At 47.0% G+C, this 27,521-nt stretch overlaps 1 protein-coding gene and 1 long non-coding RNA gene across 9 annotated transcripts in view; one reads left to right on the top strand and one right to left on the bottom strand.

Moving 5' to 3' along the window:
• Positions 1 to 3,254: 3,254 nt before the first annotated feature.
• On the bottom strand, positions 3,255 to 8,339 carry LOC109550367 (uncharacterized). Of its 2 annotated transcripts, none has more exons than XR_002176856.3 (3): positions 7,473 to 8,339; positions 6,517 to 6,611; positions 3,255 to 3,446 (listed from the first exon to the last, which is right to left on the bottom strand). It is a non-coding gene; the product is annotated as an uncharacterized lncRNA (long non-coding RNA). The 2 variants fall into 2 exon arrangements; XR_002176857.3 differs by having other exon boundaries at positions 3,256 to 3,446; positions 7,745 to 8,332.
• Positions 8,340 to 8,647: 308 nt separating this feature from the next.
• The window catches only part of ETV6 (ETS variant transcription factor 6), a 240,134-nt gene continuing 221,260 nt past the window's right edge, over positions 8,648 to 27,521 (top strand). For 4 of the 7 annotated variants that reach the window (XM_019937672.3, XM_004316069.4, XM_019937691.3 and 1 more), the window contains exon 1: positions 8,659 to 8,991. In XM_019937672.3, coding sequence (XP_019793231.1) covers positions 8,959 to 8,991 — 33 coding nt within the window. In that variant the 5' untranslated portion in view covers positions 8,659 to 8,958. Of the gene's footprint in view, positions 8,992 to 27,521 lie in introns of all 7 variants that reach the window. The other 3 variants (XM_019937704.3, XM_073789036.1, XM_073789035.1) reach the window with 3 other exon arrangements.

The raw sequence follows: 27,521 nt of genomic DNA, 5'->3' as shown, positions 1-27,521 counted from the left end.
TCATTACTGTAATGGACCAAAACAATATTTTGTGGAATGGAGAGGCAATCAAGGTCTTTTCAGACTAGATGATGATAGAAGGCTGTAGAGTTGTTATAGGCTTGAGATAGGGCAGTACAGGGTATTGCCAGCCCTACCAGTTGAAAGCTAACTGCTTTTTGTAGTCTTTACTATGGGAATTAAGAGAAGAAGTATTCACCAGGTCAAGCGCTGCATACTAGGTACCAAGGATTGTACTGATGTGCTCCAATAAGGAAATCTCATTTGGAGTAGCAGATGCATTTGGAGTTATGACCTAATTAAGTTCACCATAACCCACCATCATTCTTCAAGACCTATCTCTTTTTCTTTTTTAAATAATTAATTTATTTTTGGCTCTGTTGGGTCTCCATTGCTGCGCGCAGGCTTTACCTAGTTGCGGCGAGCGAGGGCTACTCTTTGTTGCGGTGCGCGGGCTTCTCATTGCGGTGGTGTCTCTTGTTGCGAAGCACAGGCTCTAGGCATGCAAGCTTCCGTAGTTGTGGCACGCGGGTTTAATAGCTGTGGCTCGTGGGCTCTAGAGTGCAGGCTCAGTAGTTGTGGCATACAGGCTTAGTTGCTCCGCGGCATCTTCCTGGACCAGGGCTTGAACCCGTGTCCCCTACATTGGCAGGCGGAGTCTTAACCACTGTGCCACCAGGGAAGTCCAAGACCTAGCTCTCATTCACAGGCCAATAGGTGAAATGAATGGGAATGTAGTAGAAATCACCACTTCTCCATCCTTTAAGAACTTTATGGTGGCACTAATCTCTGTAATTCCTCCAGGAATGCTATATCATTTGATTTACTATTTTAGCAAGTAAAAGCCATTCTAGGAACTTCTTTCTGGCCTTCTATCATAAACCCCTCACTTCATAATTTGGGGAACACTGCAGGGATTCTGCCATTTGATGAATATGTAAATTCCAACTCTGCATTTCAGAACTGGGAAAATAATCATGGGGTGGGTTTGGGTATCCACCAAGCCCACTGTGAATTGGGCTCAAGTCAAAACTCCACCTATTGGGTTTCTAGGAATCAGTGTTAATTCAGAGCCAGTGTGCAGTAACTGCCCCCAATTCTCGTTGTTCCCCCTTCCCTGATGCAAAACCATACTGGTAGGTGGCCACATGTGCCTGTGGGGAAGGGTGGGTAGAAGATTTACAGCATACATTTTTGGCAGTGTAGCAGGTTTCTTCCTCAAGGAGACCTGCCTCCCCTTAATTTAAGGGGCTCTGCATCTATATGTGGACTGAATCAAGTCTGGGATTCAGTTGAGGATCCAGCACTGTCTGTTATTGGGACTCAGGTCAGAATTTTTGACTCTGGACCTAGAGCTTTTCTGTGTATACAAGTCAAGTAAGACTTTAATAGGATGTCTATTAATTTCAGTCCTAGGGAGATCCCAGTAAATTAGCCAATACCAAAGATCAAACCATGGTGATTAATTATCACTTTAGCTTTGCTATCCATTATGATAACCATGTTTTCTTATCTCTGGTAGTTAAAATAGTTAAGCAATGTCACTTGACACCTGTCACTCCAGTATCCCACCATCCCCAGTGAATTCAGAGAGCCCAGTCTAATGGCAGCATTCATGGCTTAGAGAATGGCTACTATAGGACTCTGCAAGGGTGCTGGTGTTTGCTTCAACAATGCACCACTTAAAGCCTTGTTGAAGGGAGTGTCTTCTGAACCCTCCCAGGTCATAATTAGGGGAGAGCGGTAGTTCTTACATAATAAATCCACTCCAGCATTCCAACTCCTTATCTTTTGGATACCTTCCATTTATACAGTGTGAGGTGGATTTATGAAAGAGGTGATTTTCAGGTTCTACTTGACAGAAAACAAATAGTTTCATAGTTTGTGTGTGTGGGTGGAGTTTTGAGTAATGTGGGACAAGGCCTGAGGATAGCAATGGGAGTAATGAAGTAAGAGATTTGAGCAGAGATAGAAGATTCGGTAGTGATTATAGATAAACTATACAAGTTCTGTGGAAAAAGGAAGTGGCAATAATCCAAACTGGAGTTGCCACTTCTGGCAAGATAAAGGAGAATCTGTGAATGAAACAGAAAGATTTGGGAAGAGACGATATTTATGGCATAAAAGAGAGCAGCATGTCAAAAATTATTTTGAGGTTCATTAACTTGGAGGTTGATAATATGATGGCATTATTAAGAGAGATTGGGATGCCATAGGGAGAAGGCATATGGAATACAATAGTTTGAAGGTTAGATGGGGGATGATGTGACAGAGAACTGAAAAATTCTAAAAATATAACAGCAGGAGAGGGCTATGGGAAGCTGATCATTTTGCGTAGTGACTTTGTAACGTGACAACTTAGCTAGATTGAAATACATTCTCAGAATTCCCTTCTCTGTATGTTTGCAGTTAGCGTGGGACACAGGAGAGAGTGTGGAGTGACTTGGAAGGTAGAAATGAAGCAGCAGATATTTTGTAGCTCACACATATTGTCACTCATCTGTTGCCTCCCTCATTGGTGTGGGGCAGTGTCTGGGCCACTGACCGCTCCGCCTTCACCATGATCCTCCTTCAGCTTCTGCAACTCCTGAGCCAGGTGTGTGTGTGTGTGTGTGTGTGCGTGTGCGTGTGTGTGCGTGTGCGTGTGTGTGTGTGTGTGTGCAGGACACCCAGGACATCAAGGTCAGAGGCAATGAGATTGACATGGGTTTCAGTCCATTCTCATGGGCTCCAGCTCCTGCTTTTGAGTTCTAGCTTTTTCTTGGTTTCACCCATAGTTGAGCATAGATTTCACCCATTTCTTGATTTCTTGGTTTCACCCAGCTGGAAGCTCTGCTCTTCCAGCTGCCTGCTGTATGTATGTATGCTTCCTTTACTGTATCAGTCAGCATGCCATCAGAAATACACAATCATTCTCTCTCTCTCTCTATATATATATATATACACAATACACTCCCACAACACACACACGGAGGTAATTCTGCCTGAATGCACCCTGACTGATATAGTAAAGAAAATATATAGTTTAAGGCAGTGACTCTTAAGATTTAAAAACCCATGTCTTCTTTGGATAAGCAGAAACATTTCTCCTCTTCTTTCCCACCCCACCAGTTATGACAGATCCTTTTTACAGAAGCATGCCCATTAGGTTAAGGAATTCTGATTTGGCAGAGATATGTGGATGGTGTTTTTTTGTGGGGTTTTTGTTTTTGGAGTTTATATTTTTTAAATGTTATTATTTTCATTGTAAAAACATAACATTATACTACAATAATGGCTATGTTTTTTAATTAAGCACATCCACTTCCACATGGTTCTTAACTTCATTCTTCCCCACTTCTCGCCACTCCTCATCACTCTTTTGGAGGATAAAGACTAGACATTCAGGTTCCTCTTCCAGTTTGTATGTAGAAAGTCACAAGAGACCATAATTCATTCCCTAACACCTAAAACAAACCAGATAATCTACATAATTATAATTTAAAAAACCATCAGAGAGATGAGAGCACAAAGAAACCTAAGTGAATTAAGTTTCAGAAAATGACAATCCTTCAAATGAAAGAAAAGATCCACAGTGGTTCTCACCCCTGACTGAAGTATAGGACTCCACCATAGATGATGGCAAGGAGGAATCAGCCTAACTTTTCACAAATTTTAATGGCCGTGGGTGGGCTTATATGACAGATTAGAATCCAGGGGAATCACAGGCACAGAGTGCAACTATACTACCTCACTATTCTTTCCCACTGATATTCACTAACTACTGGGATAGGGCCATAAACAGAAGGGCAGGGAAGAAGAGCTGAGAGACGCTCTCAGAGACACACTGGGCTTTTAATTAAGAAAGACTTGTAGAGGGTGGGAGAGCTGAGAGAAAACCCATGGCACTCCAGGCCTTCAGCTAAGAAAAATTGAGGGTCAGGGCAGGAGAGAAGGGAGAGCCTGCCTGAAGGCTTGATAGCTAATGAAGACATCAAGCAAGGCAGAACAGCTGAGATAACAGCTCTAAGACAGTATTTGCTTATAGGAAAAGTTCTGATCTTGCCTTCAAAATATTTGAAACCTGTGGTGAACTGAATCAAACTGAAAAATTACAACAAAGCCCACATCTAGCTCAACGATAGATTATAGCTACTCAGCTCCAATTCTAGTGGTCTTACAGGAGAATGTGTGTGGCCCTTTTTGGAGGAAAATATTTAATTCATTGTCTACTGTATTTTTACAGAAAATGTATGTAGTTTTACATAAAATGTCCAGCATAGAGTAAAAAATAGCAAGACACACACACAAAAGAGCAAGAAAATGTAACTCATGGTCAAGTAAGGAAACCAACTGAAGTTAAGCAAGAAAACCTCACATTTGAGAATTATCACATTATAACAAAAATGCTAAAGGACTTTAAAAAAAAAAGGTAGAACCCATAAATAAAGATATGAGCAACTTCAGAAAAGTGATGGAGAATATTAAAAAATGGAAATGCTAAAAATACAGTATCAGAAGTAAAGAACTTGATAGGCTTAGCAGTAAGTTGGACAATAACGGAGGAAAAAAACTTGGAAAAGAGATAAATAGAAAGCATCCAAATTGAAAGTCAAAAAGAAAAAATGATAAATACAATAGAGTATTTGGGTCTATTGAACAATGTCAGTTGGTCTAACACTTGTATCATTGCAGGAAAAAAAAAAAGGAGTAGAAAGAATGGGCAGAAAACAATATTCAAAGAGGTAACAGATCAGAATTTTCCAAAACTGACGAAAGATACCAACTTATAGGTCCAAGAACTGTAGCCAACATCAAGAAGAATAAATACAAACAAACCAAAAAAACCCCACATGTAGGCACATCCTAGTCACAATTCTGAAAACCAAGTTTAGAGACCAGGTCTTAATGACAGCCAGAGAAAAAAAGACATTACACACAGGGAGCTAAAATATGAACTACAAATGACTCTTAAAAATAATGGAGACAGAGATGGAATGAAATGTTTAAAGTGCCAAAAGGAAAAAAAATATCTGTCAACCTAAAATTTTATACACAGTTGAAAATTATCCTTCAAAAATGAATGTGAAATAAAGACATTCTGACACAAAGAAAGCTGGGAGACTTTATCTCCAACAAGAAATGCCAAAGAAGTTCTTGAGGCCAAACAGAAATGATACTAGATCTGCAAGAGGGAATAAGAAAGTACCAGAAAGGATAAATAGCTGGACAGATTAAAAAGAGACATATTTTAGTACCTTCATTATACACACATATTTACAATATTAAAAAAAAAAATCAAAACCCCCTACAGTGTATGGTGGGTTTTGTAACACAAGTAGAAATAAAATATAGGACAATATCATAAAGGATGGGAGAGGGATAAATGAAATTATGCTGTTGTAAGTTTCTTATATATTTATGAGATAGAATAATATTATTTGAAGATAGACTGTGGTAATTAAAGATGCAAATTGTAATTTCTAGAGCAACCACTATATTTAATGTAAAAAAGAAACACTAGAAAGACCATCTAGGAATTTAAATGGAATATGAAAAAAAATACCTAATTACCCCAAAGAAGTCAGGAAACAAGGAATAGAGAAACACCTGACAAATGGGAATGAGTGAATGAAAACAACTTCCCTTAACTACTATTACTGAGTGGTTTTGGAAATTAGTTTTGCTACAGACTTTATCAAGTCTGTTTTTCATGAATTAAACCTAAAACTACAAGGCAAAATATAGCTATATGTGGAGCTTATACTGCAGTTAAATCATTTTGACACAATTAACATTGTTTGAATCACAAATAATATAAAGCTGCTTTATACATTTCCTATATGGTCAAAAGTTAAGACAAGAAGCAAGATGTCCATTCTAACACACATTTGCAGCAGTTCTATTTTCTGAACTCGAACTACAGTTCCAGCAGTGGTTTTTGGATTTTGATGCAAGTGAAAAGGATATTTTCATATTTAAAATCCACTTCACTGTGCAGTTGAGGCACTTCTACCTAACTTTCAATTGGAAGTGATTAATCTGCAATGTAATGACACGCTAAAGGGGAAATATCAAGAGAATTTATAGAATTCCAATAAAATTGTATAAATGCCTTATAAGCAATAAGTATGCTCAAGTAGAACCATATGCTCATGGATTGATACATCTGGCAGGATCCTATCTGGATGAACAGATACTTCCAAATGAAATACGTGAAATCTCATGACAGATCACCATTAGCAGATAAACATTTGCAGTCAATTTTGATGATAGAGAACATTTAGTTTAAACTGGGGTTTAACTAAGTGAAATGTTATCCCCCTTAAAAAAAAAAAAAGAGTTCCATTCCTCTCATTGTTAGACCTGTATTACAACTCTTATTATTACACCTTATATTTTGTCAATAAAAACAAAACTGTAGATATTTGTTTTCTCTATTGCTATATAAGTATCTACATATTCTCAATTTTGTCTCTTGGGGCACAAAGCCTAAAATATTCACTATTGGGCCCTTTGCAGAAAGAAATCACCAACCCCGGGCTAAATGCAATGTTTTCCACAGCTGCTACTGCGTAGTTTGCTTTGGAACCACACACAGTCTCCTTTACACGCCACTTTTGTTGAGTCACCTGGAGAAGGTAACGAGGAGATAGAACAAAGTTGAGAGTTAATTCAGTCCTGAGGTTAAATAATGGTAGCTAACGTTCATTGAGCAGATAAAGTATATAATAAGAACTCAGATAATTCATCACTTTGTACATATTTGCTCATTTAATAAATACTCACAGGAATCTTAGGAGATAGGTAATATTCCCCACCCCATTTTACCCAAGCTGAGAGAGTGAGTTGCCAAAGATCATGCTGATAAGTAAGGGATGTAGAGGTTTACAGGACTTAACCCAGCAATGGGACATCAGAACCAACGCCTGCAACACCAGCCGAGGGATCAAAAGTAGACGCGTGTGTGTGGGTTGAGGTGGGAGCAGCAGGTGGTCCAGGGCAGAAGAGCTGGTGTGGACATGAGCGCTCTCGGGAAGGACAGGACTACCAGGTGACATGGACTGCTGAGGTCCTCGGAGACCCACAAAATCCCATTATTCCCACCATCCCAGCAATAGGACTCTTTTCCCATTCCAACCCCTTTAATAAATTCTGGTTCAGAGTGTTCTTCGAATGAGCGTGTGAAGAAGTCTGAACACAATTTATTATGTGGAGAGATGAAGGCAAGTGGGTAGGAAAAATCCGTGTAATGGGGAGGGTCTGGGAAATCTGTCCTGGTTTATCTGTATATACTATAGACACACATTATACATATGTATTTATATATTTGTAATTTAATACACATCCACACATTAAAGCCGTACGTATTAGCAGGGTTTAGAATTTAAACATAAGTATAATGTTCTCAACCTTCTGCAGTGGACACTTCAGAGCATTTTCAGAGACTATAAATAACAATAAAAATCATAGAGTGATCAGACTGCACGTACTCAAGGCTAGAACCTTCAGCCCGACAGGATTTCACCTCCTCTCAATTGTTTTTCCAACCAAATATTCCTCCCCCGGCAGGATCCCGGGGTCGTCCCATCCGCCAATGATGGTTTCAGAGAAGCAGTCCTGGGGAGGGGTATTATCTCCAGGAACACGTCCTGTCAACTTTGCAATCGAGTCACCTATTTCGGTTGGTAGCGGCCGCTATTGCTTTAAAAAGACAGAGGATTTCGAAACAGGGAGGAAGGGGGGTCAGGAAAAGGAACTCAACTGCCTTTGATAACCTCCCAACAGCCTTTCCTTCTCCAGGGCGCGTGCTCGGCTGGGGCAGCGCCCGCATCCCCGGCCTGGCGGGCGCGCGCGCCTCCTCTTTTCCGGGCGCCCACCTTCGCGGGGAATCCCCCGCGGCCAGGCTGGGCTTATGCCGGCGGCCGCCCCGCTTTGTCTCCGATGTCGCGCTCCGCGACTCGCTCGCTCGCTAGCTCGCCCCTTTACCCCGGTGCGGGCTGTAACCCGATCTCCCATTTCCTGGTGGATTCTCTTAAAGAGGCCGCGGTCGAGAAGCAGAACAAAGGCTATTGTTTTACTTCCTCCTTCGGATTCCGTGTCCTTACCGGAATGTCCCTTCCTATATAATTATTTTCATTGCGTCTGCGCTCGGCGGGGGGTGGGGAAACCCTGTGCCTTTCAATGTATCCAAGAGACGGAGCTAGGGGAGGGGAGGCGTTTAATAAAACCTGTTCTGAGGTTTCTGGGGCCCCGATGGAACGTTTCTCGGCGTGTCTTCCGCGAGCCAGGCGGCGGCCCAGCGGAGCCTAGGACGCCCCGCGCCACGCCGGCGGGGGCCGCGCCGCCCGCCTAGTTAGCAGCCGCGGCCTCGCGCGGCCCCGCTCCCCGGGATCCTCCGCCCGCGCCCCCGCCGCCGCCCCTCCCCCACCCCGGCCCGGCTTTTATTTCTCCGATGCGGGGCTGTAACCCGATCTTTTATTTCCTGGTGGCTCCTTTAAGAGGCAGAGCTCAGTGCTGGGAATTCACGTCAGTTTCTGCACTGAAACTCTCAAGATCAATGAGCAAAGAGCTTTCTCAGTTCTGCCTTTCAGTTTCTCTCTTCCAGGAAGGAAAACATTCGAGAGAGAGAGCGAGGGAGAGCGGCGGGAGGGCGGGGGGCGGGGGCGCCGGCCCGGGTGGGAGGAGAGAGCGGGAGGCCGGCCGGGCTGCGTCCCGGGTCGCCGCGCCGCACCGCGACCTGCAGACCCCGCCGCCGCGCCGCCCGGCTCCCACGCCCCCGCCGCCCCGCGCGGCGACTCCGCCGGCGCCCGCCCCGCCCCGCGCGCTCGCGGCCCCCCGGGGCGGCCGCCGGGAGAGATGCTGCAAGAAACTTCTTAAATGACCGCGTCCGGCCGGCTGTGGAGCGTTTCTGGGTTGGGGAGAGGAAAGGAAAGTGGAAAAAAACTGAGAACTTCCTGATCTCTCTCGCTGTGAGACATGTCTGAGACTCCTGCTCAGTGTAGCATTAAGGTAAAGATCTTCTCCCCCTCCCTCTCCGGGGTGGAAAACCTTGAGCTGCACCGGCCCGGCCAGTCGTACTGGGCTCTTCAGTTGTGAGGGGACTGTTGCAGTCGCTCTGTTCGCAGGAAATTATTTGGGGCGCCGGGGAAGGAGACGCGGCTCGCGGCGGCAGCGTACCCTTTAGTGTAACCTTGCTGCTCCCCCCCTCCCGCCGAGCGCCCTGTCGGCTCCTGCGCCCTCACCTCACCCCTTTGCTTTTTGACAATGAAATGCCAGTCACCGTCGGTCTGGAGGAGCCCGAGTGGTCTCCAGGACTGTAAAACACCCCCGTAATTAGTGCGCCTTTAAAAAAACCCGGTCCCTATTCGTACTCCCAACATGTGACCGAAATGGAACTTTTGTTCCCGAGGGGTGGTCTCCTTAGAAAAAAAGTTCTCCGGCTCCATTGGGATTGGAATCATTTCTTTTTTTTAAGGGCTCACAGAGTCGGATCAGACAGATTCCCCCCACCCCCGCATTGTAATTGCAAGCGCTTGTCGGAGAGACAGTCGTGGTGTCAGCTTTTCCTGGGCATTGCACAATGAATTTCTTTTCTTTTTTTTTCCCCTTTAAACCAAGGTGAATAAAGTCGCTGAATGGTTATTTTACTCTGATGCATATGAACGCTGAGCAATCCCAAAGTAGAAAACTCCCGTGTTGCAGAGAGGGAGAATTACCTAAGTGACCAGACAAAATGACCTTCCCAGTTTGACAGTGCAGAGAGGAGAGCTAAGAGTAGAAATCTCCCAGCTTTCTGGCCATGGTTTTCAGTATTGTAAATGCAAGATGGTGAAGGATGTTTGCAAACACAGCATTTACCTTCCAAGTAGTTGTGTGTGTACATTTATATATATGTGTGTGTCTATAAAGGCTAGTGGTGTTGCGGTTTGTTGCTTCTAGAAAGTTGTCGTAAAGTTTGCCACCGTGAGGAGGCAGACTGATTTGTCCATCTCCCCCAATTATTTTGCCCGTCCTTGCATTTGGTGTGCACTTCCATTTCACTGTTCCATCAGTACCCAGATGGAAAAGCCTTTTGCTTCTGTGAGACGCTGAAGCTCCTGAAGTTTGTGGCTTGGCCCATTAACTGTGTTCATTGAGGGAACCCTGCAGAGACAATGCACAAGTAACCAGTTTTCTTCATCTATGGAGAATTCGAGAAACCTTTCCTGCTTTAACACGGCTTTTCCATAGGATCTGTTTAGAGGAAACAGTATTTTCTCATGTTTGCTTATTAGGGTTTCATAATTATACTCAGGTGTTAGTGTTTCTTATCAGGCAAGATTCTCATGGGGTTTGAATTAGGGCTAATGTGAACTGAAAAGGTGGGTTGGGTTTCTTTGTTTTTGCCTCGCAAAAAAATGCCCGGTGGAACTTTCGGGTTTCTGTGTTTGTACATATCTGGGGATAGCAGTATGTCTGGGGTAGCAGGGGAGTGTCAGAGTAAAGATGTTAGGTAGGTTTATACTTCAAAACCAATTTCTTTTGCTGTATAAATTTGATTCTACGAGTTCAGGAAAATCCTACGGTATGCCTGATCTAATTTATCTGACACTACATAACACAAACAGAGGTAACTAAATACTAGGGTATGAAATCAGTAAATTGTATTTAGCTCTATGGCAATAAATCTGACCTGGGGAGAACCTGGACCAACTATGAGATAGTGATTTTAGGGTGAAAACAACAAAAAACAAGCCTTTCTGTGACTTTTCTCGATGTCTCTTCTAAAGAGACTGCATATGCCCCCTGTTCTGAGGGGCTTATGTTTGGGTACTGCAGGTGCTCACCTTATTGTACCCCAGTGGGAGGCTACAGCAGCCCTTTCCTTACACACATGGATGGAATCATTCCTAAACCCAGACAGCACAGTGTCTTACATGTGACATAAAAATTGCAGCCGTAGTTTGTATATCATTTTTTTCCTTATTGTTTACCCCGCAGTTCTTTTCGGGAGCCTCTTTTCTCACTCTGTATTTCTCTGTAATTAGATTTAATGGTCTTCACTAGTAATGAAAGTATCGCTTTTATTTTGGATTGCTCTTTATGGAACCAGAATATGACTGTTTGCTTGGACTGTGCATATGTTTAAATGCACATATGTGAAGTGCGTTTTTCCACAGAGTTTGTTTAGTTTGCAACGTTCCAGTAAGAAGCGCCGGAGATCAAGGACTGGGCTTATTCTAGCTTGTCTGAAAATGCTCTGGTGATGTGTGCGGTGTTTCCCTCAGTCCTTGGGATGTGGTACAGTGACTGCATAATAAAAAATGTTTGCTGGGAACCCACAAGAACTGGGATTTTTTTCTACAGTCCAGTAAACAATAAAGTTTTCTGTGGAGCAGCGAATGAGTGTCAGGAGCTTTCAAGGATGACCTGATGGCTCTGATATCCTGAGGACATGTGACACGGAAGGCTCTCTGTGTGGAGAGATTTCCTTCACTCCTCCTGTCTACTCCTGAAACCTTCCTCCCTGGCTCTCATTCCTTACAAGCAGCTGGTCAGCAGGCAGTAAATTCCTCAGCAGCTGGTGTGATGGAGCACAGAGGAGCCTGACCAGAGGCAGCCACAGAGGGAAGTACTCTGTTTACTTCTGTGCTAGAAAAGAGTAGTGTACGATTTCGGTGGAATTTCCAGGGTGAAAGTTTCTGAATCAGTCAGTGACATCTTTGTATCACTTTCATGGTGGTGGTTGCTGATGAATGCCTGATATTGGCTTTTATATTTCTTTTGCACTTTATAAGCATGTTCCCGGCACCGCAGGGAAGTTAATATCAGACACATGTTTATAGCAGAAGACAGGTTGACCAGCCCAAGGTCACCCAAACTATGGCTGCGCCCCACTGTTTGTCTGCACTGGGCGCCCTCATCGTGAGAGATTAAATGCTTCCATTCCTGACCATTTGGGGTTGTTTCAATGTAAGGACGGGGTCACCTAACTCTGTAAAAAGTCAAATTATTTTTTTCGGAGGATCGTGTGGCTGACTGCTGGGTACGGGAGAAAGGAAGAGGCTATCTTTTCCATCATCAGCCTTCACCTTCAAGTCACCTGTTCAGTTTTAACTTCAGCCAAGTTGCAGTGGAAAGTAACTATGGCCCAGCAGACACAGCCCTGCGTAAGGCTGGCTGGGCGGCCGGCTAGAACTATCCAGGATAGTACAGAGAAATAGTTGCGTAACATCCCTGGCCCCTCCTTTCCCTGCCCTCCGTACTGGTTGGCTTTTTTAGCGGAATGCAATCTCTATTTTGCTGCTTTCTGGGAGTCTCTGGGTTTCCCCTCCTGGGCTCTGAGCTCCTTGGGTTTAGTGGCGATTATCTTTGCGTCCTGGTGCCCACCTTGGCACCTGGCTCAGAAATGTGTGTCAGTAATGTTTGCTGACTTGCAGTGAAGCATGGAAGGAGGTCAGTACCCTTTCCGCTCTCTGTCCTGTGTGCTCGGAGTGACTTAACACTTCACCCACAGGCTAGCATACAGTGGTTACTAGGGCCACTCTGCTGTCACAGGGAGGCCTAGAGCACTCCCTTGGGTGTCTGCCTAAAAATTATTACTGGTAGAATTTTGGCCTAATAATAATGTTTTCTTATTTTGATAACATTTTCAAAAACTGCTTTTGTGTCTCAACAAACAACAATATGGAACTGGGTAAAAGATACGAGACAGGGGCTTGAGGAATCACTGGAGAAGGTTCAGATTAGCAGACTTCTAAGTTTTCCCCAGGGTCTTCAGCAAGTGAATCAGGGAACTTTGAGAATCTAAGAGCTGAGAGACTATAAAGATCACCTGGGCCAACGTCTGATTTTAGTTTATTTTTTCGCTGTGTTGGGTCTTTGTTGCTGCGCACGGGCTTTCTCTAGTTGCGGTGAGCGGGGGCTACTCTCCATTGCGGGGCGCGGGCTTCTTACTGCAGTGGCTTCTCTTGTTGCGGAGCGCGGGCTCTAGGGGCACGGGGTTAGTTGCTCCGCGTCATGTGGGATCTTCCTGGACCAGGGCTTGAACCCATGTCCCCTGTATTGGCAGGCGGATTCTTATTTATTTATTTATTTATTTATGGTTTCGTTGGGTCTTCGTTGCTGTGTGCGGGCTTTCTCTAGCTGCGGTGAGCGGGGTCTACTCTTTGTTACACTGTGCGGGCTTCTCATTGCAGTGGCTTCTCTTGTGGCAGAGCACAGGCTCTAGGCCTGCGGGCTTCAGTAGTTGTGGCACGTGGGCTCCAGTAGTTGTGACTCGCAGGCTCTAGAGCACAGGCTCAGTAGTTGTGGCGCGCAGGCTCAGTTGCTCCGCGGCATGTGGGATCTTCCCAGACCAGGGATCGAATCCGTGTCCCCTGCATTGGCAGGCAGATTCTTAACCACTGCACCAACCAGGGAAGCCCGGCAGGAGGATTCTTAACCACTGCGCCACTAGGGAAGTCCCTACAACGTCTGATTTTTATGGAGAGGAGGTCCACACCGCTAAATTGTTTGCTTCAGCTGATCGGTGACTGAGCCAGGTTTAGAGCAACGCAGACCCCCTGGTTCTCAGGCCCCTGTCCCTCACTGGGCTGGGTTCACGGTGCATCCCTATAAGAGGCCAAGGAGATTCGATACAACAGGCTGCACACTCTCTAGCACTTCCCAGCTTGGTCCATTTTAATCGAAAGCCAGCTGGTATGAGGGCACAGAGGTACGTGCCAAGGAAGATGGTGTGTGTGGGAGCCCTGGGTCCAGAGGGTATATTGTTAGATGTGAGAAGAGGAAGGAGTAGGAGGGGGGGATGAGGGAAGAAGGGCTTCATGGACTTGTATTTGCACCACCATCTACAGCAATACATTTTTTGTATTCTGGTAAAAAGCATGTAGCATTAAATTTACCATCTTAACCATTTTTAAGGGTACAGTTCAGTCGTGTTGTCTGTTCACGTTGTTGTGCAACTGATCTCTAGAACTTTTTCATCTTGCAACACTGAAACTCTATACTCGCTCAACACCCATTTACCCTCTCCCCTTCTCCCAGCCCTCCGTAACCACCTTCCTATTTTCTTTCTGATTTTGACTACTTTAAATAGTTCATATGAGTGGAATCATACTTTCTTTACTTCACTTAGCATAATGGCCTGGAGGCTCATCTATGTTGCAGTATGTGACAGGATTTCCTTTTTTCAAGGCTGCGTAATATTCCATTTTATGTATATGCCATATTTTCTTTATCCATTCATCTGTTGATGGACATTTGGGTTACTCTCATCTCACAGGTGTTGTATCTCACAGGTGTTGTGAATACTGCGGAGGTGAACATGGCCGTACAAATGCCTCTTTGAGATCCTGCTTTGAGTTCTTTGGATTTATCCCCAAAGATGGGATGGTGGGGTGCAGTGGTACTTTTTTATACCATGTGAGGGACTGGTACTTCTGTTTGGGGCTGAGGGTGCTGGACCTGTTAGCAGGGCCTTTTCTGAGGAATCCTTGAGGGGGCCCTAGGCTCAACTGTACACCTTAATTTATACACAGTAGGCTCTGCATCAGCTAAAAACATGGCAGCTGGTCCTAGGGAAGTAGCTTACCTCTTTAGCATAGGTAAGTGAAGGGAAGAAACACCCCAAATACGGGCACCAGAGGAAGGTGGAACTAAAACAAATTCTGGGCATCTGAGTTGAGCACACTGAGGCAGGCCGGGGGCAGGTGGGGAGGGCGTGTGAGGACCATCTTGAAGAGCAGGTGCGTTCTGTTACGGATGTTGAAAAGTTGCCCTGTGGTGTGGATCTCCCGGCTGAGGGAATCAGCGCCAAACGAAGCCCCCTAGGGTGTGGGGTGTACAAACGAAGTATTTGTCTCTGTGAATGCTACTTCAGGAGACGCAGTGATGGTGGTTTTCTGGCAGAGTCCTTCACTGCCGCATTTGTTGTAGAAACCAGTCTCTGTGTGGATGCGCTGAATAGCACGAGTGTAAGTTGACGCAGGGTTCCCACGCCAGAAGGGGCCCAGCTTAAAGACCAGTCGCTGCCAAGCCTAGTATTTGGAGAGAGAAAGGGTAAAGTTAGTGAGAAGTTAGAACGATAGCCTGTTAAAAAACAAACACATTTTCATTGATTTTTGAACATACAGGAACCAGCCTAATAGAGCGTGGCTTTCCAGGGTGTCTCAGGCTGAGCCTCCGTGCGAACAGGCAGAAATGACTTGTGTCCACACCATCAGCTGGTGAGAAATGAGGGCTGCCGTGTGCTGGAGACGGTACCTTCCGCATCGAAATAGTACCATCAGTATGTTGCTTGCTCTGTGAATTTTCTTGATCACCCTTTCTTTTTAGATAGTGAAAGTATACAGTTCAGCCTGGTCTTTGGCTAAATGACCTTGAATTTGGGGAGTATGTGGGGTGGTGACAAGGAAGGTATTAGCCTGTGTTTGTTAGGTGTGGAGCCCCAGATGAGCTAATTGCTTACTCAGGCCTGTGGACTAAGCGTATGGGAAACTGTGGAACACCTGTGTTTGGGAGCCTTGTAAGGTCTGGGTAATTAAAGGGGTTTGTGTGCTGCGTTGGTGGTCATCCTGCATCATCACCACCATCGTTTATTGGATACTGCTGTGTGCTGGTCCTTGGGCTAAGCGTTTTATCTGCATTATCTCGTTTGCTCTTTACTACTCCCTCCGGGATGCAGGTTTTCTCCCTGTTTTGCAAAGGAGGAGCCTGAAGCCCATAGCTGTGAAGCGATGTATTGGTCTGAGATCTTCCAGGCTGTACTCTGGCCCGAGCTTCACCGAGTCTACATCTCGGGACTACAGTTCCAAAGCACTTTCTCTCCTGACCCAAGACGCAAGGACAGCCACCTTTATGAAGAAACTTAGGAAACCTAGAGTAATGGGGCTGTGGGGGAGCTTCCCACAGGCCAAGATGAGAGGTGGGAATTGAGCCGGCAGAGATGCTCCTTCCCTCTCTGGGTGGGTGCCCCCTAACCGGCCCTCTCGTGGCAGGGTAGCCAGATGGTCACGTCGCACCACCCACCTTGGAATGGACGTCCAGATCTCCCATTTGTACACCAACCCCTGATGTTCTCTAGTGATACTTTGTCTGTGGGTGGGTTCATTTGTGCCCTTTTCATGTTTTTCTCAGAAATCTTTTCCCTCTCTGCCTCGCTCTGCTTTCCCCCAGTGTCTCCTTACCCCATCATCAGGTGATCAGGTGGGTGACAGGCCAGGGCCGTGTTGTCTCATCCTGCCCACCCTCGGAGCTAGACACCTTGGTCACACCCTGGTCAGTCTCTCTCCTTCCACTGCTTTTTTTTTTTTTTCAATTTCAAACTTTTTACACAATCCACGAATGCAATGCTTTTTAACCATCCCTCATGTCCATCTGAAGATACTGTGTGATTTCTAGGAATCTGTTTGATGTCTCTTCAGGTGTTCCCTGATTTCCCCCCCCCCCCACCAAAGGAATCATCTTTTTTCTTAATAAATTTATTTATTTATTTTTGACTGCCTTGGGTCTTTGTTGCTACACGTGGGCTTTCTCTAGTTGCGGCGAGCAGGGGCTACTCTTCGTTGCGGTGCGCGGGCTTCTCATTGCGGTGGCTTCTCTTTGTTTCGGAGCACGGTCTCTAGGTGCGCAGGCTTCAGTAGTTGTGGCATGTGGGCTCAGTAGTAGGGGCTCGCGGGCTTAGTTACTCCCCAGCATGTGGGATCTTCCTGGACCAGGGCTCAAACCTGTGTCCCCCTCATTGGCAGGATTCTTAAGCACTGCGCCACCAGGGAAGCCCTATCTTTTTTCTTGATAGCTTGATACCTGACCCTACTGGCCTTGTTCTAATTTCCCGGAATGAAGGGAGAATTTGGGCCCTCTGACTTTATACATTTGTGGATTTGAAGAGCTTTAATGAAGCCTGTCTTCAGAGCAGACATAGGGAAGGAAGCACACAGAGACATGGCGTGGAGGGAGTTAAGAAGAGACTAAGAAAGCCTAAGTCCTGATTCTCATGAAACAGATGAGGAAACTGGCCCGTGCAGCATTTAAATAGCCTGCTTGAGATCACAGTACTCTTCAAAGCTGAGCTGGAGTCAGGATCCAGGTGTTCTGTCCCGGGACCGTGTTCCACTCACACCAGGAAAATTGGCAAAAAGCAGACAAGACCTCAGAAAGCATAGCTTCATGGTGAGGACTCCTATCTAGAGAGTGAAACCCCTTTGTCTGGTACCACACAATGACCGACAGCATTAATGATCATCATTATGACCTTGTCCAAGTTGAAGACAAACTGTAAATTATGAGATTTAGGAAGTTAGGAAATAGTGTCATGCATTTTGGAAAGCTGTCCAGCGAAAATGGTTGGCATAGAAATAACGTTACGTTTTTAGAAGGCCACGCTTCAGCTATCTGGACGAATGACTTATAAAAATAATACCTTACTCCCCAAAGAAGACAGGAAAGAACTACCCAGTAAATCTGCGCGCTCACCGGAGCTCGTGTGTTCCTCGGGGGTATTTTCCCTTTGTATGTGGGAGTCAGACACACGGAAAACGGTCTTATTTCCTGAATGACCTGGAAAGGGCGTGTGGCCCCGCTGGTGTGAGCACCGTGGGTGCGTACGCTCAGGGATGTGACTGTTGATCCCGTGTAGTTCCAGTCAGCGCTGCTTCAGAGTTTGATTTGCACTTTGTTCTGCCTGATGCTATTCATTGGTTCTTCTCTGTAACACTGATTTCCCTTAAGGGAATGGTAAGTTCCCGAGAAGAGGGGAGCGGTCATTGCCATGCCGTGAAGAGCTTCCAGGGGAAGGAAGGACCCTGTAGTAGACAGACCTGAGTGCGAATGCTGCTTCTTGAACTTGTTCATCTTAAGCTTGAACCTGTTAAGTCATCTGAAGTGGTAATAAAAACACCTGTCTTTGGGGGCCGTTGGCACTGCCTTAACGTTGTTTTAAAAACACCCAAACTTAGTTATTCTCCCTCTTTATATATCCTCCCATCACAGGGATCTAGAAGGGGCGAGAGACTTTCTAGTCCTGTGCCTGCCTTATACCGTTGAGAAAATGGAGCTCAGAGATGTGACGGTATTGCTCGAGCTCCCGTGGCTGGTTTGTGGCACCGCCTGAACTGAACTCCAGGCCTTGCAGGTGGGCCAGCTCCCAGGCTGGGCTCTTCTCACCGTCGCCATGAGTTTCTCCCAGGGTTGGGGTCGCTCAGTCAGCGCTCAGCAGAGCCTCGCTTTTGACTTTCATTGAATACAGACCCCAGTAACAGGAGCAAGGAGCCAGCTGTAATTATGGTAGAAACAGATGCCTCTTGCATCTTCAAATTGTGAGGGCAGAGCTAGTAGGGTTCTGAATAAGTTTCCAGAGATGAAAGGAGAGGAAAAACCCCGAAGCCTGGAAGTACTGTGCAGGGCCTCTGATGGGCGTTATTACTCAGCCCTCAAGTATTCAAACCTATTCAGGGATCTGCCTGTTCATACAGTTGCTTATTATTTGTGACCGGGCCGAGACTCGAGAGGGAGCGTCCATTCTTCAGTCCGCTTCTGTGTGGCACGCAGCCCCGTGTCTGTCTGACCACAGAGCAGACACTGTTTGCCGTGGGCGGTGAATTTCCAGTTCCAAGCGTCAGGAGTGGATGGCTCTTCGTGGAGGTTTAGACGGAAGAGTTTGAAGAAGCCAAATTTGTAACTTTGGGGCATGAGGGAACCTTTGTTTTTAGTAAATGTGAAGAGGGGCGCTCAAGTATTTGTTAGCAGTCTTTTGCTGTGGACTTACAGTGCGTTCCTGCGTTTTCCTTTGATATCCATTTTAAATGAGAAGATGAAGTGGGGCCTGGAAAATAGCCCTTTTTGAGGAACAGTGGAGAGAATGTGCGCGGCCTCCGCCGCCGTCCCCAGAAGCAGGTGTGGGCACTTTTAGGCCGTTGAGGAAAGAGCTTAGGTCTGGAGAGCAACCGTTCCTCTCCCTTCGCCCTGGAAAACACAAGAGAACTTTGGTGATCTTTCTGCTCAGCTCTCTTGCAGCCCTCTCCGGTGGGTTATGATGAGGCCAGGTGGCTTCATCTTTCTGAAGATTTCTCTGTATCATGAGGTCACTAATCCCTGATTCTGTGACATCCCCTATACACGAGGAAGCAGCAACCAAAGATGAGATACTGACTCTCAAGTATTTCCTGGAAGAAATGAGCTACAGATAGAAATCAGCATTGTAATTAAAAAAAAAAAAAAATCAACCCCCAAAGAACAGGCTTTCTGTCTCTGAAGTCACCCGTGTCCCTAACACCTCCTTGGGTCTCTGGGGAAAGTGTGGGTCTAGGTGTGCAGCGGTGGCCTTGCGTGTACCAGCCTGGCTGTGGTGTGGCCAGAACAGTGCTGGCATCCCTGACGAAGACTCCAGGTCAAGAGACAGTTTGGGACCAGTATTGTCTGAAGCCTAATAATTAGTACTCGGATAAATAGATCTGCCACTGGTGTAGCCAAGAGGAACCGTACCCGAGATGTTATAAAAGGGGAGCAGGCGTTTGCTGAGTACTTTTCTGGACTGCTTGGTGGAAGCTCAGACAGGGAAGGCAACTTCTTTCCATGTTACTTCCTTCCTTCATTGTTCTAGACCATATATCTTTCCCAGACACTATCTGTGACCGTCACGTCGGCCTCCTGCCAGAGCAGACCACGTGGTCGTGTCTCCTGACTCAGCCATCTGGTCCAGCGCTGTCTTTTCGTGTGTGGGTTTGTGATCACAGGCCGGGCACCCGAGGGGACAGAAGTGAGTTCTCATTTCTTTGGGCCTCTGTGGGTGCTCTCGTGTCCAAATTCCTGCCCTGGAGTTGGCACATCTGGTTTTGGGAACTGGGCAATCTGAAAGATTGGCCCCCTCATGCATTTGGTAGCTGCCGTGTCCTCCTTTCGACTTGAGATCTGAAAAATCCGGGTCATGAGTTCACTTGACTGGTGCCTTGTTCTGTCGAGAACGTGGCTCTCCTCATGGTCTTGACAGTCGTGGCCAGTGATGGGTGGGGACGGCAGGTCAGGATCACTCTCACTCTGCACCTCTCCATCTGGCCTGTCTCCAAAGTGAGGTGCACTGGGTGGGAGAACTGTCACTTAAGGGTGAATTCCGAGTGGCCTAGGTCCCCAGTCTGGGTGAGTCTCCTCTTCTCCCGGTTGTGGAGATCTGAATGACCCAGTTTGGCTGACGACAGCTCAAGTCCCCTGGAAGGCTGCCAGCTCCATGTTTGACTCTGTGCCCCCGAGTCCTGCCCCGGGTCTGCTGACTTGAACACTTTAGGGTGAGTTGGGATGGGAGACCATACCCGTTGGGAAGGCAAGAGGCTTTGCCCTCAGACCCAGAGAAACAAAGCCTCTCTCCGAAGTTGGCATTCTGCTCTTGTGCACCTCTGAGGCTGTGTGCTCCTGGCGGGGCCGTGCATGAGTGGTGAGGGCACGCTTCTCGGAAGCAAAAGTCAGCTGCAGGTCAGAAGCAGTTTTTGGATACGATGGAATCCTGGGGGAATGCTGGCGAGCACAGGAAGGCTGCAGTGGTGATCCTCTAATCTCTTTCAGCATGCTGTAAGGGGATCTTTAACTTTCACCCAGACGGGAGGGAGATGGGCACAGGGACCTAGGTGTTGGGTTACATCTCAAGTAGGGCACCTATTAGTATACCCGTCTTACGTGCTCCCACCCTCCCTGGCACCTTGGCTTTTTCTAAGCTCCCTACCCTAGAAAATGAATAAAGATCCACTGACATCAACGGCAGATTTATTTCTCATTTTCTGGGTGCAAGGTCGTGGGCTCTGCTTGGAGATGTGTGGGACGAGGCCTCGGAGAGAAAAGAACCTTAAAAATGCAAGAAAAGGCAGAAAGCCACGCACACCCCGCCGAAAGGCCCTGCCTGTTATTCCAGCAGAGGGACGAGCCGGGCCCCGGGGTGCAAGTCACTGTTAACCTTAGCCTGCTTTTCTGAGAATTTGTCTGTCTCGAAAGATTTGGTGAAATGGCCAAGTGGAGCTTCTGTAAGGTAGGGGGATGCCTGCGCGTGCTTTCGTGGTCAGCCATGGCCTTGAACAGTCCCATTGAAGGGAACGATGGTTCTGGGTACGTTTCCATTTCAACTGTGGTATTTAAAGGTTTGCCATGGCGAGGGGTGTGGGTGGACGGGAGTATAGTCCTCTTGCCTCTTGGTTAGTTTTATCTAGGGTATAGGTGAAAATGAGTTCGCAACACCTCCTCTTTCTTATTTGGGTCCATTTAGGATGACCTGCAGAGCCTAGTTTGGGCAAATCTCGTTATCCTACCCGATGCACATGTTTGTGGACCACCAGGCTACATGTCAGATGGATTATGAGGAAGGATCCACTTCACAGCTCTGGCCCCCATATTGGTGCTTGTGATTCTTCTTGGGGTCTTGTATATACTTAGGGTGCTTTTCTCTCTTAATCCTTCTGGGACTCCGCCTGGGGCTGTGTTGACAAGGTTGCGCCACTTTGGGGAAGTTTTGGCCTCACGCTTCCCCAGGTGGGGTCCAGCTGGCTGCACTTTGGGCAGTTGATGGTACTTAGAGCTTCAGGGGTTTCCATTTGCCAGAAAGGTAATCTCTCAGCTGGCCCTAGTGGCCGCAGGGCACACATGTTAGGCTTTGGGGGAAATTCACAATTTCAGCTTCGCTCTTTGTTCGCATCTTGTGTACATTAATGGCCTCATAATCGAAGTGCATTGAACTATTGCTCCACAATCCAAAGCCTGGAAAGTAGCTTCTTTGGGTCAGGGAAAGGTTTCTAAGTACAGTTATTGAAGGCTCAAGCTTAAAAACCAACACTGGAGGTTAGAAGTAGCGTGTTCTAGAGGGAACAGTGCGAGGGTAGCTGACACCAGGTCTTTTTGCACTATTTTTAGTTCTGGTCGGGACTGTATGGGGTGGCTTGTGCTTCCTTGGACATCATTCTGCTTTTATTCCAAGGGTTTGTTCTTGTGACTCTGTATATGTGCAGATGTATTGCATGCTCATAGGATCGTATGTCTCAGCAATTATGGCATAATCTGTTTTCCAGCGTATAGAGTGAAAGATTGCATGAAGCCCAGCCTTGTGGCAAAGAAACCCTACATGTAGATGTAAAATATATCTCCTTGGAGGGCTGGCTTCCTGATGGGCTATAAACGGATTGTTAAACAGCAATGCGAGGGGCTGTTAACAAGCTGTTTCTAAGAGCATCTCCCTGGTCTGGTCTGAAAAGGTAATGTGTACATATTGCAGCTATGAAACAGTTTGCCTGTGGTGCTTATATGTTGGTAGATTGTGTGTGTGTGTGTGTGGGGGGGGTATTTTCAGTGGTGAATGGACTGAAAAGATAATTTTTTTCATTGACGTATAGTTGATTTACAATATTGTGTTAGTTTCAGGTGTATAGCAAAGTGATTTGGTTATACATATATGTGTATATATCTATATTCTTTTCTCCAATTCTTTTCCATTACAGTTTATTACAAGGTATTGAATATAGTTCCCTGTGCTATACAGTAGAACCTTATTTATCTATTTATATCTAGTAGTGTGTATCTGTTAAATCTGTACTCCTAATTTATTCCTCACCCCCCTTCCCCTTTGGTAGCCATAAGTTTGTTTTATATGTCTGTGTGTCTGTTTCTGTTCTGTAAATTTTTCAGGAATTTGTATTATTTTTTAGATTCCACATATAAGTAATATCATATAACATTTGTCTTTATCTTTCTGACTGACTTCACGTAGTAAGATAATCTCTACGTCCGTCCGTGTTGCTGCAAATGGTATTATTTCATTCTTTTTTATCGCTGAGTAATATTCCACTGTATATATGTACCGCGTCTTCTTTATCCATTCATCTGCCGATGGACACTTAGGTTGCTTCCATGTCTCAGCTATTGTAAATAGTGCTGCTGTGAATGCTGGGGTGCATGTATCTTGAAAAGATCATTTTAAATGTTGTCTATTTGCTCCTATGTCAATGTCCACTTTGTCCATTGGGCCGTGTTCTGGTTTAAATGAAGAGGTGTTTGGTCAGCACAGGGTATGGCTCACCCAGACTTCAAAAAGCTTTAGTATGTTTATGATAACACCCTAAGTGCGTAATAGCTGCTTTAAGGATTTAGAATACTTGGATGAATAGGTGAATCACCTCCCCATAAGCAAACGAACATTCAAATTCTAAGTTCAGTGAAGCAGGGTTCCTTTTGTGTGTCTAGTCTTATTGGAACTTCTCTTCACATTCAGGTGACATAGCTGGAAATCGGTCCATGGCAGTTTGTGGTACTCTTGGGTTTTAATGAGAACTCTTTCTTGTTTCCAGGATGCCACGCTTCTGCTGTGTTCGCAGCTGCTGTGTTGAAAAACAGGTGTCTCTTATAATCCCCTGCCCGGATCAGTTTGCTAGCCTGGCAGAGCCTTACTATTATCGTTTACTTCTTTATTTATTTTTGTCCCATGGAGGTTAGAGAACTGCCAGGAGGTGCTGATGAGCAGGATTAATGGGATAGAAGACGGCAGCTCTCCTCGGTGGAGGTTTCTATTAAAAGAATCTGAGAGTCTCAGGGCGTAAAGATAGAGCTACAGAAAACCGTCCAGGATACGACTCACCGGAGAGAAGAGCCAAAAGGAGGGTAGTAATAATAGTTCTGCCAAGTCACCTCTCTCTCTTTCAAAGGCCAGTGTGGCCACAAAAGCCATCCAAGACGAGGGTGGGGAGTGAGGACCGTTCTCTGGTCCACGGGGCACCAACGGACTCATCCGTGGTTGCTTCCCCGGGCTTCTGGGTCCTGTGCGGCCCACACCCCATGTCTCTCACGCTGTTCTTTCTTCTCCATGCTGACTAACACTGTCTCCCTCTGGCCCCGGACTCTTCAGCTGTCTCCCGCCTGATCTTCCTTCCTACACTCCCTGCTCCTTCCCAACCAGCCCAGAATGATTCTTGGCAAACAAGAAATTGATCACACCAGGCCCTTTCTGACGCTGCAGTTCAGGATGAAACCCAGCTCTCTATCAGGGCATTGAGGCCCTGGACAGGCTGCCGTTCTATCACTAGAATCATCTCCACCCTCCTGCCCCACGTTGTGGTCCAACCAATACCTGTCGTTCTCCCAAACCACGTTATGAACTTTTATGCCTGGAATCTTGCCCCGATCCTTCTTCTGCCTGGTAGCCAACTTGTCATCTGAATCCCGTCTCTTAAGCCTTCCCTGGTGCTGTCAGGCACAGCATCCTACAGCCTCGTTGAACTTGTCTCCGTTACTGGCAGCGATCCTGTTATAGTTTGCATGTGCCTCATCCTCTAGCTGGAGTCAGAATGCACCGAGAGCAAGAGGTTGATGGATTCGTTTTATATTTCCAACGTCCAGCTCAGTGCCCGGCACAGAGAAAGTCCAGTGTCCTTTAGTTGAATGGAATTTTTTAAATCAGCAAGTATTTATTAATCTTCTGTTAATGGGCTCGGTGGGCGCTAGGCTCTGTGCTACATTAAGAGAAGTGTAAGTTGAAAATCTTGCACAGTTGAAGTCCTGAGTAAATACCCCTTGAAGGTAGAGGGAGGAAGAAAGGGAGAGACCTCATTTCTGTTGCAGTGTCAGGACCGCATGGCAGGGCCACGCCGATACCTAAGTCCCCCCGTGAGACTCAATCCCTGAACTGACACGTACACACAGAGCACCTGCTAGATCTTTCCATCTTGATGGCCCATATTCCAGAGAGGGACACAGGCAGCTGGAGACGAGGCTTGAGAACCTTTAGGCTGGTTGCGCAGGGTGGAGCACGGACAGCCCCAAGTGAGTGAACAGATCAGAAATCCGTCCTCTTTTCCCGGCTCAGCGTGCCTCTCGGGTCTGAGAGAGAGAGCTGGGGGCTGTTGGTTGTAGTGCGTGCAGTCCTGACACTGCTGACTGTGATCCTCCGGGAATGAGGGGCCGCCGCTTGCTCTCTGCCTCACCCGTCTGCTCACTGGGTGGCGGAGGTGACCCGAGAGCAGGGCAGCTTGCGAGCTTTCTGAGAAGTCTGGGATTGCCCTTCCAGGAAAAGGGAGGGATCTGACCCTTCCGTCCGTCAACTCCTCAGCCGTCTTCTCCAGATCGCTGTTCTCTTCCACACTTACCCTGGGGGGTGATCTCTCTGGAGCTCTAGTTCACTCCCAGTGGGTTGCCCTGGGGGCTAAAGCAGCGAGAAAACTGAAGGTACCACAGGACTAGAAAAGCAGCCCCAGGTCCTGTCATATGGATGATACGACAGCTTCCACATTTCCATTTACAGCGGAGAGCTCAGTGCTGTGTCCTTAAAGACAAGGCCGTCAGGGGAGTATGTTAGAGTTAGGAACAACCTGACGCGTGTGAGATGGACCAGTCTGGAGAAGCCAGGTATGCTCAGGTACAAGCAGACACACCTGGGCCTTCCATAGGGGCCCAGGTGACTCCTTTTCTCCCTACGCTTGTTGCCATTGACAGACAGACAGGTGGGATTGGGGGCCTCAGGGTAGGTGAGAACTTGCAACTTCCCGATCCCAGCCAGACCCCAGCCAGGGCTCTTTTACAGTTCCCCCCAAACTGTCATCTGCCAGCAGCTCTCTTTCCCAGAGCTGCCCTGCAGCTGCCCGCCAGCCCTCCTGGCCTTGGGCTCTTCCTGGCTGTAGGTGGGGCCGTCTCCATGGTGCCTGACCCCCAGGCCCTTCTGTCCTCTCAGGGTGTCCTAGGTTTCCCTTGCCTTCCAGACAGGCTCCACAAGGGGTTGTGTGGCAGGCAGGTCGGGCGCTGTTGCAGGGATGCTCCTCTGAGCCGCATTGGGCAGCAGCAAAGCCTAGGGCCGTGTGTGCCCAGTGAAAAGACACATTCATGAAGCTGCTGGGGTGCGGGTAGCCGCGAAGCGCACGCCTTCTTCAGAACCCTCAAATCATACACCTCACACCCGGATGACGTGGTGCCGCCCGCGTTCCTCCCACTGTCACTCCCCTGGCCCAGCCTCTCCACTGCCAAGGCCGTTGATGGAAGGGCCATTTCCTCCTCTCTCTCCCTTCCGGCCTTACCAGACCCGAGGGTAAGCTTACTCTTCCGGGAGCAGGGGAACCTGGGCCTAGCCCTGGTGGGCGCTGGGTGCCTGAGCATCAGGACAAACAGTCTAATCTTGGGATTCCCTCCCTTTTGGTCCTGCGAGGCATTACAGTCCTAGTTCTAGCACCCTCCTTATGGACACATTTTCCAACCTCTGTGACTACATTAGGGCCGTCAGTCATTGGTTTCACTTGCGTTGCTTAAAAGTTGACCTGCCTACGAGGAAAGTTTCAGGACGCATTCCTTAAGGAGCTGTTGAAATAGAAATAGGAATGAAGTAACAAGTGCCCACGAAATTGTGTGTAGGGGGGCATCCCCCATCCCCCAGCAGGAGTTACCGTGTTTTCCAAACCCTAACTTGTGACATGTCATCTGATAAAGGACTTCTCAGTGTTTTTCGTTTATGTGGCAAGGCTTACAAAAGGGTGCGCTGGTATATTTTAACAACCTAGCGCTTGTTAAAAATAAAATTGCGTGAGATCAGGCCTGTTGCAGAATAGCTTTCCTGCCCCCCAGCCTTCCAGCGTGGCCAAGGTGACACTCAGTGACCGAAGACACCACACTGTGGGTCTCCTCTGTACTTCCTTCATTTTTTATGACCCTTGGCTGGTATTGAGAAGGACCAGTGAGTCTGTTTGTCTTTCTTCTGGATAAAAGTTGCAAAAAGGACACTTAAGCCTTCTGCTTCAGGGCAGAATCCGATCACGCGCTGAGATCAGGAAGAAGTTTCCCCCCTGTGGTATCAGATTGCACAGTTGCCCAGCCAGGTGCGCGCGCTCTGTTAAACACACCCAGGAGCACACGCCTCCTTACTGGCCATCTTCAGAGCAGGATGTTGGACTCCTTGGCCAGCAGCCTGATTCCTTTGGCGCGTCCTGCGCTCTAAGATGGCAGGCAGCTGCCCCGGGTGCTCCTGAACTTGGCTTTCCTCCAGCTGTACTGGACTGACCTCAGGGCCGTGTCTTCAGACCCCCAGAACTCTTTGCAACTCTCACTTTGCAATTGGGTCTAAGTATATACACACCCACTCACGTGTGCACGTGGACGCACGCGCACTCACACACACACACACACACACACACACACCCATATTCATCTTTAAAGAGTTTTGAAAAAAAAATGAGTTTTGCATAAATTCACTTCCCTTTCCTGAGCTTTACTTCGGTTCTCCGACACCACATCAAACCCACACACATTCCCAGAGCATCAAAATGCTGTTCACAGTTAATAGTCGAGTTCTTTAAGGCTTGCAGGGGCCAATCTCAAGCTTGTGCTGTAAGTGACTTCGAAGTCTGATCTAAAAGAAGTTGGGGGGTGGGGAGAGATGGACTTTTTCTTTTTTTTCGGTCAGGCCCCGGCTGTACAGCCTCTTGTGCAATAGGGTAATTACCCGCGATTCCCAGGCTGGCCGGCCTGCGTTTTCTTCCTTTGCGTCTCTATCTCCTGGGGCGCAGTACTTCCTTCTGTCTCTATTATTAGCCGACTTAACTTTCCCGTTCAGTTCCCGGGTT

This window comes from Tursiops truncatus, chromosome 11, assembly GCF_011762595.2.
Source record: "Tursiops truncatus isolate mTurTru1 chromosome 11, mTurTru1.mat.Y, whole genome shotgun sequence".
In the NCBI taxonomy this organism is placed as follows: domain Eukaryota; kingdom Metazoa; phylum Chordata; class Mammalia; order Artiodactyla; family Delphinidae; genus Tursiops; species Tursiops truncatus.
The sequence above is the reverse complement of the archived record's forward strand: the minus strand, read 5'-3'. Positions and strand labels throughout refer to the sequence as shown.